The sequence below is a fragment of the Hevea brasiliensis genome, chromosome 18, assembly GCF_030052815.1.
Source record: "Hevea brasiliensis isolate MT/VB/25A 57/8 chromosome 18, ASM3005281v1, whole genome shotgun sequence".
Lineage (NCBI taxonomy): Eukaryota > Viridiplantae > Streptophyta > Magnoliopsida > Malpighiales > Euphorbiaceae > Hevea > Hevea brasiliensis.
Genome location: NC_079510.1, coordinates 7255143 through 7271458, shown reverse-complemented (window position 1 = coordinate 7271458; position 16316 = coordinate 7255143). Strand labels below are relative to the sequence as shown.

The 16316-nt window shown below is 34.4% G+C and overlaps 1 protein-coding gene across 7 annotated transcripts in view; it reads right to left on the bottom strand.

The window, feature by feature from the left end:
- LOC110644048 (DNA (cytosine-5)-methyltransferase CMT2) overlaps positions 1–10575 on the bottom strand; it is a 68851-nt gene extending 58276 nt beyond the window's left edge. For 3 of the 7 annotated variants that reach the window (XM_058141041.1, XM_058141042.1, XM_058141045.1), the window contains exons 1-4: positions 10351–10574; positions 9526–10059; positions 3274–3308; positions 3045–3147 (exon numbers count right to left, since the gene is read on the bottom strand). In XM_058141041.1, coding sequence (XP_057997024.1) covers positions 3045–3147; positions 3274–3308; positions 9526–10032 — 645 coding nt within the window. In that variant the 5' untranslated portion in view covers positions 10033–10059; positions 10351–10574. Of the gene's footprint in view, positions 1–3044; positions 3148–3273; positions 3309–9525; positions 10060–10350 lie in introns of all 7 variants that reach the window. The other 4 variants (XM_058141043.1, XM_021796651.2, XM_021796653.2 and 1 more) reach the window with 4 other exon arrangements.
- Positions 10576–16316: the final 5741 nt, after the last annotated feature.

Below are 16316 nucleotides of genomic sequence, written 5' to 3'. Positions count from 1 at the left end.
GAAAATTAATGTAGCTTGTGGATACCTTGGAAAGGAGAAGGGTGAATATTGATTGCATTCAGGAGACTAAATGGGTAGGAGAGAAAAGTAAAGAAGTGGGTAATTCAGGGCACAAACTGTGGTTTACCGAAAAGGAGAGGAACAATAACGGAGTGGGCATAATCATAAACAGGACATTGAAAGATGCTGTAATAACTGTGAAAAGAGTAGGAGATAGAATTATCCTAGTAAAGCTAGTACTAGAAGGAGAAACAATAAATGTAGTTAGTACTTATGCCCCACAAATAGGAATAAATAGTAAGAGTAAACAAAGGTTTTGGGAAGATATGGACGATCTAATGCAAAGTATACCGAATGAAGAGAATGTTTTCATCGGTGGAGATTTGAATGGACATGTAGGAAGTGATAGGCAAGGTTATAAGAATGTTCATGGAGGTTTTGGTTTTGGCAGCCGAAATGAAGAGAGAAAAAGCATCATGGATTTTGCTATGGCATATGACCTTATACTAGCAAATACCTACTATATAAAAAGAGTCACATTTGGTGACTTTCAAAAGTAGGCAACATAGAAGCCAAATTGACTTCTTCTTAACTAGGAAGACAAGTAGAGCTTTATGCAAGAATTGCAAGGTCATTCCGGGAGAGACTTTAATAAGTTAACATCGGTTAGTAGTTTTGAATGTCAAGTTTAGGAATAATTCAAGTAAGGTTAGAAGAAATGGTGTAGCTCGAACAAAGTGGTGCGAGTTCAAAGGAGTAAAGCAAGTGAAGTTCAAAAATGAGCTTATCGAGTTCGAAGCATGGAAGTTGGATGTGGAGGCTAATGGTATGTGGATACAGATGGCATCAAAGATTAGAGAAGTAGCTAGAAAAGTACTTGGAGGGTCTAGAGGACATGGACCATCCTCAAAAGAGAGATGGTGGTGGAATGAGAAAGTAAAAAAGGCAGTGAAGAGAAGGAGGGAATAGTATAAGAAATTACCTAAGTGTGATAATAATGAGGCATATGAATAATACAAGATAACAAAGAAAGAGGCAAAAAATGCAGCTAGTCAAGCAAGAGCGCAGGCCTTTGAAAAGTTATATGAAAAACTTGAAACTAAAGAAGGGGAGAAAGATATTTATAGATTAGCAAGGAGGAGAGAAAAGAAATATCAAGATCTCAATCAAGTTATGTGCATTATGGATAAAGAAGGAAAAGTGTTGGTGAAAGATGAGGACATTAAAGAAAGATGGAGAAATTATTTTAATGATCTCTTTAATAATAGTCAAAGTGGTGATAGCATGAATATAGACTACAGAGCAATAGAAAAGAATGTGAATTATACTAGAAGGATTAGATCTTTAGAAGTAAAGGAAGCACTTAAGAGAATAAAAGTGGGTAAAGCCTGTGGACCCGATGGAATACCGATTGAAGTGTAGAAGTGTTTGGGAGATATAGGAGTGGCATGGTTAACTAAATTATTTAATAAGATTCTAAATTCAAATAAAATGCCTGATGAATGGAGGAGGAGTATTTTAGTACCTATTTTTAAAAATAAGGGAGACATACAGAGTTGCTTAAACTATAGGGGAATTAAACTCATGAACCATACTATGAAGTTGTGGGAGAGAGTTGTGGAACATCGACTACATCATGACACTTCTATTTCTCCCAATCAATTTGGCTTCATGTCCGGTCGTTCAACTATGGAAGCGATCTTTCTCATTAGAAGTTTGATGGAGAAATATAAAGATGTGAAGAAAGATCTACACATGGTTTTTATCGATTTGGAGAAGGCTTATGATAGTGTTCCCAGAGATGTCTTATGGAGAGTGTTAGAACAAAAGAGGGTATTTATAAGGTACATACAAGTGTTGAAAGATATGTGTGAAGGAGCAACTGCTGTTATGCGCACAGTGGGAGGGGACACAAGAGATTTTCCTATCTCAGTTGGATTACACCAAGGTTCAGTTGTAAACCCTTACCTTTTTACATTAGTTTTAGATAAATTGACGAAGCATATACAAGAGAGTATCCATTGGTGCATGATGTTTGCGGATGATATAGTTCTGATAGATGAGACACGAGAAGGAGTCAATAGAAAGCTAGAGCTTTGGAGAAGTACTCTAGAGTCAAAGGACTTTAAGTTAAGTAAAACGAAGATAGAATACATGCATTACAAGTTTAGTGAAGACCGAACTGGTGATAGAGAATGAGTTAGTTTGGACGGAGTGGTACTGCCCCAAAGTAATTACTTTAAATATCTCAACTCAATCCTTCAAGTAGATGAAGCATGTGAGGAGAATGCTAGTCATAGGATTAAAGTCGGATAGTTGAAGTGGAGACATACCATGGGAGTTTTATGCGAAAGGAAAATTTTACTGTACAGCCATACGACCGGCCATGTTATATGGTAGTGAGTGTTGAGCACTGAAGGAATCGTATGTGTCTAAGATAAGAGTTACGGAGATGAGAATGTTAAGATGGATGAGTGGCCATACTCTAGATAAAGTCCGCAATGAGAGTATTAGAGAAAAGGTAGGAGTGGTGCCAATTGAGGATAAGTTGAGAGAATGGAGATTAAAGTGGTTTGGTCATGTGAAACGTAGACATACGGAGGCTCCAGTTAGACAAGTAGAGCACATTAGGTTAGAGGATAGAAAGAAAAGAAGGAGTAGACCTAAACTGACTTGGAGGAGAATAGTACAACATGACCTAGAAGCATTACACATTTCTAAAGATTTAACCCAAAATCGTTTAGAATGAAGAAAGAGAATCCATACAGCCGACCCCAAATTTTTGAAATAAAGGCTTAGTTGAGTTTAGTTTAGTTGAGTTGAGATACCTTATCTCCACAATGTACCTCCTTCATTCTTTCTCAATATGTCTCTTACATAAATAAGTAAATTAACAAAACAACTTCAAAAGCAAATGAAAAAAGGGGAGTGAAAATTATATCCCAAAATAAGGGGTGAACTAACTAAGTAACATTAGAATAGGTAGAGAAAAAGGGAGGAAAGGTCTTTCCTTTCTAGGTTCTTATCAAGTTAAGTGCATTTACCTTTATATATGCACAATCTCCAAGATCAAAGATGGACCCACCAATTTTAGCTTGAGTGTAATGGCACTCCACATTCCAAACAATCTTATCTTCATCATCATCACTAAAACAATAACCATTTACAAAATTGATGAACAAAGAATCACTACAGGTAAGAAACCTGCTCAAAGTTGGAAAGAAAAGACAATTAAAACCAGCAAGAAAGACAGGCTCACAAATTACTACTTACTCTAATATGAGCCTTCGAGAATTAGATCTTTGACTCTGTAAATACCAAGACAGCCTTCATCAATGTTGATGAAACACGGTTAAACATTTAGACAATAAAAGCGGTAAACTAAATATAATCATCTCCGTAAATTTTTTTCGGCATGCAAACTCACTTGAGAATGAATCAAACAAAAATCATAAAAAAATCACCAAGATACCTATCAAATCAAAATTAGGTTCAACTAAAATTCCATAATCAGAAATAGTACATCCATTGTCACTTTAGTTTCCATTTTCGACTTGAAAATCCTATCAAAGTTCATCAATCCTATGGTTCTCAATTCTTGTCATTTCACTTCTACTACTTGTGAGAAGTGAAGGGCAGCGATCAATTAACCAAAATAGATCATGAATTTTACATTCTAGATTACAAAGCTTCAACCTACCAAATCATCTAAACAAACAAAATTGTTTGGAGAGCTCTGATGGCTACACTTTTGGTAATAAGCATTATTCAAAACTTCATTAATAGTCACATTCAGCGTAAACATATTTAGATTAGCGACCAAGACCAAACCATGGACATGGATCTAGATAGAGCAAAATGACACATTAGTAACCACCCCCATTTTGTTGGAACCAATCACTAGCAAACTATAAGTGTAGTGCTCTTGAGTTTGAATTCCCCATATAATAGCATAGATATCAAAGCTAGTAAATAATTTTCAAATTTCTCCATTAAAAAAATTAAAAAAAAAACCTTAAACATAGTCTTTTAGCATAATGGACTTTTGTTATTAATGCATATAGCATGTGCTTTTCATCTCGTTACTTCTACTAGAAGTCAAATGGAAGGAGCTAGTATAAAGTTTCTTAAAGGTTAAAGAACAATTCAAACCCACTCAGTGGATGTTACCTGTGAAGAGGTGAAAAAAAAACCATAAGGTGTCCAACACAACTAGCCAAAGTTACTAGAGTTGTTGCTTAATGAGTTCATTTGCCACAAATATGAGTTGTTTATTGTTATTAGTTATTACATTGATTTAAAAATTAGAAGTAGAGTGGATTACTTCGAAAAAGGAGGCAAAGTGTTGTCAATTGAAAGGGACAAGCTGTGCAAGACTCCAATCACTTTTAGCCCTTAAAATGACAAGGTAACTTGCCCTCATTCTGACTCATTGGTTAAAGATATCCAAATGAATAGGTTGATGGTCAAGAGGGCCCTAGTTGACACTAGTAATTCAATCAAATTAATCACCATAGATGTTTTTGAGAAGTTCAGGCTGCAGACGAAAGACCACTCTAAGGTCCCATACCCGCTAGCACGACTAGGCGACAAGTCTTTATCAGCTTTGTGAATCACCAACCTAGCAGCAATGATTGGAGATAAGCAATACCGAAAGGAGATCTATTCAGAGTTTGCTATAATTGACATCCCTTTTTCCGATGATTTCTCCGGCCGTGCCTCTTGCCGATGACCTTCCCTGTCTGGCGCGCCTCTGACCAATGTGTTTCCACACTTAGTTTGCACATTTATTTTTTTTTGTACCTTCCGTTGCCCAGTTTCTTGCTTTCTGCCTCAGTACCTATTCCTTTAATTGAAAAATGATTGATGGAAAGAAGGAAGACTCTGAAACAAAGGCTGAATTTGTCGGTAATAATCCCTCTTTACAAATTAGTCCTGTAAAGTTGGGTGGAACTAATTATTTGGGATGGGTCTAGATCCTGTCCACTGTTCACTCAAGCTAAAGAACTATAAGGGTATATCACTAGAGATACGAAAAAGCCAGAAAGTGCTAGTTCTACCTACATTCAGTGGGAGTCGGAGAACTCTCTTGTTATGTCATGCTCATCAATTCTATGCAACCTCTTATAGCTCGTGGGTATTTACTGTTGGACAGTGCAACCACCATTTGGAGTGTTGTTTCTCAGACTTATTCTCAAGTTGAGAATGATGCACAAGTTTATGAGCTTAAGAACAAGGTTCATGGAATGAAACAAGATGAGTTGACTGTTGCTCAGTATTATGCGGAACTGAATGGTCTATGGCAAGAGTTGGATTTCTATCAGGACTTTCAGGCTTCATGTCTGGCTGATGTAGTTAAGTTCTAGAAATTGATTGAGAAGAAATGCATATATGATTTTCTTGCTGAGCAAAATGTGAAGCATGATCAGATTCGGGTCCAAGTACTTGGCAAGGATCCTTTGTCCACCTTAAGGCAGTCATATTTTTATGTTCAGCAGGAGAAGAGCAGAAGGAGTGTCATGATCAATTCTACAGTTGTTGATAAAGCTGGGCTAACTACTAACTCCTTACAAGAACAGTTACATAATCCATCAGATAAGGATCACTTGCATTGTGACTACTGTGGGAAATCTAGACACACCAAAGAACAATGTTGGAAGCTGCATAGCCGCCCAACTAAAGGGCGTGGAGGAAAAGAGATGGGCTCTACTAGACCACATGCAAATGTATCTAAGGCTGTGGGTGTTTTTGAAGATACTGCTATCACTGGGATATTTTTCAATGAAGAGGTACCGACTCTAAAGCGATTCCTGTCACAGCATGAATCACAATCCACTATAGTTGCCTCTTCTAACTTCGTCAACTCAAGTAATGCTTTTCTTGCCAATCATAATAATTCATTTTGGGTTATAGATTCTAGAGCAAACAAACATACGACATGCTCTTCGAATAAATTCTTATCCTATTCTCCATGTTCAGTCAAAGAAAAAGTCCGCACTGAGGATAAATCCTTTTATGACTATCCATTCCGATGTGTGGGGGCCTACTCAAACTGTGTCTTTATCGGATTACAGATGGTTTGTGACCTTTATTGATTGTTACAGTAGGTTAATTTATGTATATCTGATGAAAGGGAAAAATGAAGTATTTTCATGTTTTCAACAGTTTCACAAAATGATTAGCACCCAGTTTGATGCTCATATTAAAATACTGAGAACTGATAATGGCACAGAGTATATGAATGGAGTTTTTCAGGAATATTTGAAGTCACATAGAATTTTGCATCAGACCAGTTGTGTTAACACTAGTGTTCAAAACGGAGTATCTAAGAGAAAAAATAGACACTTACTTGAGGTTGCTAGATCTCTTATGTTTACAATGAATATTCCCAAGCCTTACTGAGGGGATGCTATTCTTTCTGCTGCATATCTTATTAACAGGATGTCACTCCGGACTTTAGAGTTTAAGAGTCCTTTAGAGGATTTGCAAGGTAAAAATTCATATACTGTTCCTCCAAAGATCTTTGGTTGTATTTGCTTTGTTCATTAGCCTAATAGGGGGAAGTTAGAACCTCGAGCTCTCAAGCGTGTCTTTATTGGTTATTCCAGTACTCAGAAGGGATATAGGTGTTACCATCCTCCTACACGAAAATATTTTGTGAGCATGGATGTTACCTTTAGGGAATCTAAATATTATTTCCCTCCACCTCTTCAGGGGAAGCATAGGAAGGAAGAAGAGATGTCTTTCCCTTCTTCTTTGTCTTCTCCCAACTTTCAACTTTAAAAGGAAAATCTGGGTTTAAAGCTTACACCTAATAATGATACTCAGGATGAGTCACCTAAATCTCGAGGGAGACTAAATAGATCATATTTGAGAATCTATACTAGGCGGAACAAGACAAATATAGCCATCGAGCAGGAGACTGCTGATCAATCGGAATCTCTAGATTCAATTCCTGAACATCCTGAGGTTCGTGATGAGACACCATTGGTTCCTGAAGAGCCTAATTTTAATTCTCAGTCTACTTTTTATTCTTCTGATAATGATCTTGATATTCCTATTGCTCTCAAAAAAGGTGTTAGAACTTATGCTAAACATCTTATCTCTAAATTCATTTTCTATGATTCTTTGTCTCTATCCTATAGAGCCTTACTATTGTTGGTTTCCTCTGTTTCTATCCCACAAGATTGGAAGAAAGCATGTCTTGATCCAAAATGGAAGGGAGCCATGGTGGAGGAGATGAAAGCTCTAGCAAAGAATGAGATATGGGAACTTGTTATTCTTCCACTGGGAAAAAAACCAGTTGGATGCAATGCAAGTGGATGTTCACTGTGAAACATAGAACAGATGGTTCAATTGAAAGGTATAAGGCTAGGCTAGTAGCAACAGGCTTCACACAAACGTATAAGGTAGATTACCAGGAAACTTTTACTCCTGTTGCTAAAATGAATACCATTAGAATTTTACTATCATGTGCAGTGATAGTAAATCTTGAGTGGGATTTGCAACAGTTTAATGTAAAAAATTCATTTCTACATGGTGATTTGGAAGAAAAAGTGTACATGGAAATTCCTCCAGGATTTGAGGATGAGAAGACCAGAGGAAAAGTTTGTAAATTGAAGAAAGCACTGTATAGCTTAAAACAGTAACCTAGGGCATGGTTTGATAGGTTCAGTAAGGCTATGGTTTCCTTTGGATACTGCCAAAGCAATGCTGATCACACCTTGTTTATAAAACACTATAAGAGTAAGATCACTCTGCTTATTGTCTATGTGGATCATATTGTGGTAATTGGTGATGATAGGGAAGAAATGGCTCATCTAAATGAGCGACTAGCACAGAAGTTTGAAATCAAATATTTGGGAAAGCTAAAATACTTTCTTGGAATAGAGGTTGCCAAATCAAATAAAGGAATCTTTATTTCTCAAAGGAAGTACAAACTGGATCTGTTGGAGGAAACAGGAATGCTAGGTTGTAAACCAATAGAGTCTCCCATTGAGGCAAATCACTAATTGCAAGCTGGAGTTGGGGAATCAGTGGATATAGGGAGATATCAGAGGTTGGTTGGCAGACTGATTTATCTTTCGCATACTAGACCAGATATAGCATATGCAGTGGGTCTAGTGAGTCAGTATATGCATGATCCTCATGAACCTTATTTAGAGGTTGTCTTCCACATCTTGCGATACTTAAAATCTGCACCTGGGAAATGACTTCTTTTCTCAAAGCATGGCCATCTTCATATTAAGGCCTTTACAGATGCAGATTGGGCTGGATCTCTTGATAATAGGAGATCGACATCTGGTTACTGTACTTTTTTTGGTGGTAATCTAGTCACTTGGAGAAGCAAGAAGCAAAATGTGACAGCTAGATCTAGTGCAGAGGCTGAGTTTAGAGCAATGGCTTAAGGTATTTGTGAACTATTGTGATTACGAAAGTTGATGGAGGAATTAAAATTGCTGGAAGCTAGTGGTTTATCCTTGTTCTGTGATAACAAAGCTGCCATCAATATAGTTCACAATCTAGTTCAGGATGATCGGACCAAACATATAGAGATTGACAGACACTTCATAAAAGAAAAAGTTATCAATGGTTCCTTGAGTATATCTTATGTAGGGTCGAAAGACCAGTTAGCTAATGTATTCACTATGCGATTAAGTTGTAAGGGGTTTCATACCCTAGTTTGCAAGTTGGGCATGTGCAACATACATGAACTAACTTGAGGGGGAGTGTTAGAATCCCTTAATTAGTGTAAATCCCTTAATTAGTGTAAATTAGCTGTAAATTAGAATATAATTAGGAATCATTGTATTTATTAATTTCCTATTTAGTCCTAATCTTTGTATATAAATTAGAATTCTTGTAAATCATTTTTGTATGAAGAAATATAAAAGAAATTCTCTAAATTATCTGTCTTCTACAAAAAATAATGAGGGAAGAGGAAATAAGAGAGAGACAAGCAACTCTAGTGAAGTTTTTAAATTGTATTATATACATCTTTATACACACACACACACATTGAAAAAAAAAAAAAAAAAAACTATAACCAAAATAATATTATTGCGTTAAATCCTCTTTGAATTATATTGGATCTTTATCAATCAGTTTCAGAAATTTAACTCTTAAAAATCAACAAAAGTTTTGAGGGAGAAGAAGAAGAAGCAAAAAAAAAAAAAAAAAAAAAACTCTGCCACTCACTTTGTTTACAATCTTAATCTGGTGAAATTGATTCAAAAACTTACACATATGAATGAAGGACACTTTCTACTGAATATTCAACACCTTCATACTTGAGGAAACACTTTAGTCTTAGATACTTAAGGAAACACATGAGTCCTCCCATGTCCAACACTTATAGACAATAACATAAAAAAAAATGCAAAATAAAATGAAAACATAATAACAATTATTAAATAGAATCCCCAAAATCAACCTAGTAGTGGCAAGTAAAACAGTATGCTTAAAGAGTCCAACTGTCTAAAGCAAAAGCAAAGAAAATAAAATCATAGCAGAAACGTTGATCACCTTCATTTCATACCGCCAACGCCATCTTTCTTGTACTTCGTCATTTGGGACAGGATCTCCAATTAGGGAACAGATGATGTTTTGTTTCTTCTCTGAACACAAGTGCTTAATCTTCTCTAGAGAGCGCAGTTTACCTAACTTGTTCTCTGGAGGGTGCTTCCCATCTGATTTAGGCAACTCAATCAAACTACTCTTTGTTTTGCCCTTTTCAACCCCAAAATCAGAGTTGGTGATTCTGGGAGACAACAAGTCATCCTCCAACATTTCCAAATCAGAATTCTCTGAAAAGGTCTTAACCCTCTTAAAGGGTTGTTCATCCAACGAATCAGACAATCCACAGCAATCATCACCATGCCATGAAAGTAAGGGCTTGGCTCCCAATTCTACCGATGCCCTTAATTGGGAAGAATGATTTTGCAATGTGGGTTTTGATTTTGAACAGCTGCTTTCAGTTCCAACTACAGATGAGGACAGTCTAGGAGATCTCCGCAACACCTTCTCCTCCATTGTCAAGCTTTGACTTTTACATTGACTCTGCAGTGATGCATGACTGACATTTAGAAACTCTTCTAACTTCAAAAAGGAAAAAGAAACCCTTTTTTAACTGCTTTTCACCAACAACCAAACAGGCATTGTACTCATTCACAAATGCATTTGGCAAAACAAATTTTAAAAAGAAAAAAGAACCCATTTTTAACTGCTTTTCCAAAAGCAACCGAACAGGGCCTTGAAATAATCACAAATGCAGCAACTAAAACAAGCAAATGCATCAAAGCAGAAAACGGGGAAGACAAAACAAGAAGCTCCGAAATTTTAGTCACGTACCTTAATCACCTAAGCGTATGGAGGAGTTCTTGGATGAACGGCAAGAGAATCTCGGAGATCTCCTGTTAGATTTCAGATTTATTGAGCCCACATTGTGGGCTCGAGGACTGCGACTGAATTTTGGGATCTCCTCAAGCGAAAATAGGGGTTACGAATCTTGTAGATGGACTGGTTGCGTTTAAATTTCAACAAAGAGAGAGTTAAAAGACTTTTTTTTATTTTTTAATTATTCTTTTTTCTGGTAATTTTTGTTTTTCCGCAGTGAGACGGTTGAAATAGCCTTTTTTAGAAGTATACTAAAATAAATATTAATTCATTATGTCCTTTTTTAGCCGCATATCTCTTTGAAGCAGACATTTCCACCAAAATAAAATTTCATTGATTTATGATTTTAAGTTTCTGATTATTATGTGAAAAAAAAAAAGAATTTTAATAATTTTATTAAAATATAAAAATATATATTATATATTAATTTAATATTTTAATTAAATAATAAAAAATATTTTCATAAAAAAATTTAAATTATAATTTTAATTATAAATATTTTTCATATATAAATTATTTTTTTATCAAATAAACATATAGTTACTTTTAGATTAATTATTCAAATCATCAAATTTTAAAATTATTTTTTGTATAAACAAGTTTAACTGTGACTCGAATTCAAGACCTCAAGTCCTATAAATCACCCTAATATGAATAAATTAAAACTTATTAGTTTTGAAGATATTTTAATTATACAAATTTTTTAATTTTAAAAATATTTTAATCAAAATTAAAATTTAAGTTGGAAAAATTTTATTATTTTTCGTATTATTACAGTTCTTCTTTCAGGATTCATAAATGTCCTTTAATAATGCATTTTCTAATAATTGAACATGAATTCTCTTCTTATTAGACCAATTGCACCTAACATTAATTGGCAAAAAATTTAAATTTTGATCATGAAGATTTTATAAAATAAGATCTAAAAGTGTTTCATTAAGAATTCATAAATACATAGCTCAATTGTGATGTTATCAATCAATTCATTTTTAATTTTAGCTAATTTTGTTTAAAATTAATTGATTTGAATAATTAATTCAAAATTAAAACATTAGAATAAAATTAAAAATTAGTACAAATATTTTTTTTTATTCAATTGACCTTTACAATAACAAAACCTTGTACTCAGTTATCAGAATGCAAAATGAAATGAAGTGTTTTTTATTTTATAAAATTTTATTTTAAAAGTAATATATAAAAGTAATAATTTTTAAAATCTATTTAAAAATAATATAATTTCAGCCAAATTTATATTGTTTAATTTACTAATTATCTTTTATACATTAAATTAAAGAACTTATTTCAAGAATCATCTTCCATTTTATTTTAGAGCAACCAAGTTTAGTCTTAATTTCTTTTTCCTTTTCATTCAAGTTATTTATTTAAAATTATATGCAATGGATACAGCCAATAAAAAATTCAGCCCACAAGATAACTAGCTTTTAGGCAAAAAAATAATATTAATCTATCTTAATAATTAATTTTACCAATTCTTTTTAATTAATTATATAAAATTAGTAGTCCAACACCACTATTAGATATAAGTAATTTAATATAATTATATTCATTAATAGAATTAATTTGAATTTAGATTTGATATAAAAACAATTTATCCATATGCATCACAAACGGAAAACAAAGACATAATATAATCAATAATTACAAAAATTGTGCCTGAACACAAAGAGCTAGTGACAAAGAGTAAAACCAGTAGGAGCGAGGGCAAGAAAAATGGAGAGCCGCCGATAGAAAGAGAGGGTACAACAATTGCGCCAAGGGCGGTAAGTGAGAGAGAAAGAGAGAGAGGAGTAACTATAAGTTGATATATAGCTCGGCAACAGAGAAATTGAGATATTAGAATTATAGGATTTAAAATAATAATACTAATAATGTTATTTCAAACACCCAATTTTTGGGCCTCTAAAGCAAAGGATTTGGCCCTAATCCATTAAAACAAAAAATAGTTATAAAATTATATTTCTTAATAGAATTGAATTTATATTTAAAAAGGAAATTAATCTAATCAATTAAATTAAAAGTTTTTTAAATAATAATAATAATAATAATAATAAATTCCTTTATTATTTTTAACCAATCAAAATAAAGAGTAATTTTTAATTATTAAATATAAACATGTCTCTCTTTTTACATCACATTATTCTCTTTTCTTCTTACTTTTATATATACTATAATCCCATTATTCTCTTTCCTTCTTACTTTTATATATATTATAAATTATAAATGAATATATAGATATTTATTTTTAGGTACATCTAATCAGAACCTCATTCATTAGCAAAGGGCTTATTCTCGAAATATCATTTAGCATAGCCTTATTTTAATGATATAGTCTAGTCTCAAAAAACCGAATCCAACAGATTGGGTCAACCAAGCCCATTTTTTGAGTTATCATGGATCTGAACTAAGTGATAAGATTAGTTAAAGGCGATCTCTAACAGGAAAGTTGTCTCCATAAGTTCGAAATAAAATACACCAATAAGGAGAATGGCATCCTTGATTAGAGATCGAAATGACCGGAGATCACGTTGGAGATCATGATTGAGATCAAGCACGATAATCAATGTGCATGTCGTTATATGCAAATAAGGAAAAGGTAAATATTCAGCCAGGATTTCTGATTACTATCCTTCATCTCTACATAAATAGGTTTCAAAGGTTAACCTAGGTATGTCTTTACATTTTGGGCAAAAAAGCTAGTCATTCAATTATCTTCTTAAAAAAAACTCCATTATTGACTTGAGCACCAAAGTGGCTATTGAATAACCACCATACCTCACCTTTCTTATTGTTGACAGGCAACCTAAATATCCAACAACCAAGGATCCAGAAAGTCACAGCAACATTAGTTAGCACTGTTTATGGAAACTCTATTGGCTATTTCTTCAATATTTTTCACCTCTAAAATTTTTTCTTCATTTCCATGCTTTTTATGGATCTTTGTTTCATGACTTTACATTAAACTTTTAATGGCTGATACAAGTTCAAATCTTAAGTCCCTTCAGATATCTTAGGTGACAATATAGGCACATTTGCAGGCATAGGAGACTTGTAAATAGTAGCTCCAACTTAGAAGATCCAGCTAATAGGGACATTTGATCCCTCGCAAGACCTAATGTTTTTGAACATAAAAGAAATAGAGGCCATATTAGAGCCATTAAAAAAGGATTATGAGTAAACCACAAAAAGCAGTACACCAAGCACTTTGGCAATAGTATCACCTCCACCTCCACCTCCACCTCCACCTCCACCTCCACTTCCAATGGTTACAATACCATCGAGAGAGCCAACAAGAGAGGTCAAATCTAGCAATAGTAAAGGGAAAGCAAAAAGATAAAATTCTAATGAAGAGGAATCCAACTCAGAAGAGAGTGCATTAAGCCAGAAAATTGCTAGAGCAATTAAGAAGTATCAGAAGCACTCTTAGGATGATGATTATGGGATGGGCGATGGCTCACCACTGAGTGATGGGATCTTATCCAAAGTATTTCCTTCAAAGTTCAAGCTCCCATTCCTAGATAAATATGATGGAACTACTGATGCCAGGAACCACTTGCCAAGTTTTTGCACTACTATGCTTTTATAAAATGTTAATAATTTTATTCAATGTAGGGCTTTCCCCATAACTCTCACCGGACTTGCACAAAAATAGTACTAGAGGCTACTAGTTCATTCAATAGAAAATTTCAAGCAGTTAGTGAGCTCATTCAAATAGAAGTTTGTTAGTTGCATTTTGCCAAAGAAGTTGTCATCCAATCTTGGAAAATTTCGATAAATTGAGGAAGAATCTCTTAGGGATTACGTGTCCAGATTCAATACGAAGGCCATACAGATTGAAAACCTCAATCATGAGACTACTTGTGAGGCAAAGAAAAAGGGCTCTAAAAATACGAAGTTCATGGATTCTCTTATTAAAAACCCTATGTGGGACTATGAACAGTTGACAGAGAGAGCCCAAAAGTATATTAGGCTGGATGATGAGAAAACAGTGTTAAAAGAAGAAAGACGGATAGACAGAGTTTGGATAAGAGATCTGAAAAAAGAAATAATGATAGGAGACGCTATGGCCATGATCGAGGAACACCAAAGAAAGATCGGTGCAGTAATTACACACCTTTGAATGAGTCTAGAGCTCGATGTTGATATGGATACAAAAGAACATTCAAGAAATCAGGTGGCTAAGGAAGATGAAGTAGGAGATTGCTAATCAAAGAGATAGGAACAAGTATTATCGTTTCCATGATAATCATGGTGACACAATAGACGAATGCAGACAACTTAAAGATGAAATTGAGAGGCTCATTCGATAAAGGAGCTTGAGAAAGTTTGCTAAGGACAGTCAATGTGGCAACGTAAGAAAGGAGGACAGCTCAGGAAGTAGAGACCAAGGAAAGACTAACCTAGAACAGCTAGTTGGAGTCATCAATGACCTAGAGGAGCCAGTTGGAATCATCAATGTCATTGTAAGAGGGCCTAATAGCCATAAAACTAAAGGTAAAAAGAGTAGTAAAACCAACTAGTTCAAAAAATGTGCTCTCAGTTGAAAGGGACAACTTATGTAAAAACCTGATCACTTTTGGATCCAAGGATTATAACAATATTAAAATACCACATTTAACTCTTTAGTAGTTAATGCTTTGCTAAACAGGTACATGGTTCGTAGAGTTCTCATCGACATAAGGAGCTTAGTTAATTTGGTTACTTTGGAAATCTATAAGAAGCTCAGATTGAAAAGAAATGACCTTACTAAAGTGACGTTCCCATTAGTTGGGTTGGGAGACAAAATAATACTAGTGGCTGGAACCACCAACTTGACAATTGCACTTGGCAATGAAGTATTTAAGTGGTCCATTTATGCTAAGTTTATCATAGCGGATACTCCACTATCGTATAATGTAATTTTGGGAAGACTAATCTTAAATGATAATAACATTTTAATTAATGTGGATTGTTTGTGTATGAAACTTCTAGCTCCAGGTGGAATAGCTATGGTAAGAAAAAGTCAAAAGTCAACTCAGGAATGCTACAAATATTCCATAAAAGCAGTAGCTAAAGTAACCCTTTCGATCAATCTCTTAAAGAAACTACAAAGTAACATTTCTTCGAAGCCAGCATATTAAATTGAAGAAATCGAGCTTTTCAAAGGAAAGAGAGTTAAGGTTGGTGCAACACTTCAGGGATTGAACAAACAAGAGTTGGTCAAATTTTTAATTGAGAGATTATCTACTTTCGCTTAGAACTCAGAGGAAGTTACCGAAATGGACTCAAGATTTATGGTGCACAGTTTAAATGTTGATCAAAGCATAAAACCAGTGCAGCAAAAGAAAAGGAAGTCGCCATAGACAGACAATAGATCATTCAGACGAGGTCCAAAAACTCCTAAATGCAAAACTCATCAGGGAAGTAAGGTATCCCACATGGCTAGCAAACATGGTCCTAGTTAAAAAATCAAATGGCAAGTGGAGGATGTGTGTTGACTTCACTGATCTCAACAGAGCTTGCCCAAAAGATCACTTCCCATTGCCAACCATTAATAGGTTAGTTGATTCTACAACAACTCATGTGGTATGTTTTTTGGTCGATGCCATCTCTGAATACCATCAGATAAAAATGGGCCCAAAAAATGAGGAGAAAACAATGTTTATAATTGATTCAGGGGTTTAATGTTATAATGTGATGCCATTTAGATTAAAGAACAAAAGTGCCACCTACTAGAGATTCATAAATAAGATGTTTGCAAAACTAATGGGCAACACAGTGGAAGTGTATGTCAATGATATGATCATAAAGAATAAGAAACTAGAGGATCATGCAATAGACATATCAGAGGCTTTCAATATTTTGGACAAAGTTAGAATAAAGCTTAACCCAGAAAAATGCACCTTCAAAGATAAAAGCAGGCA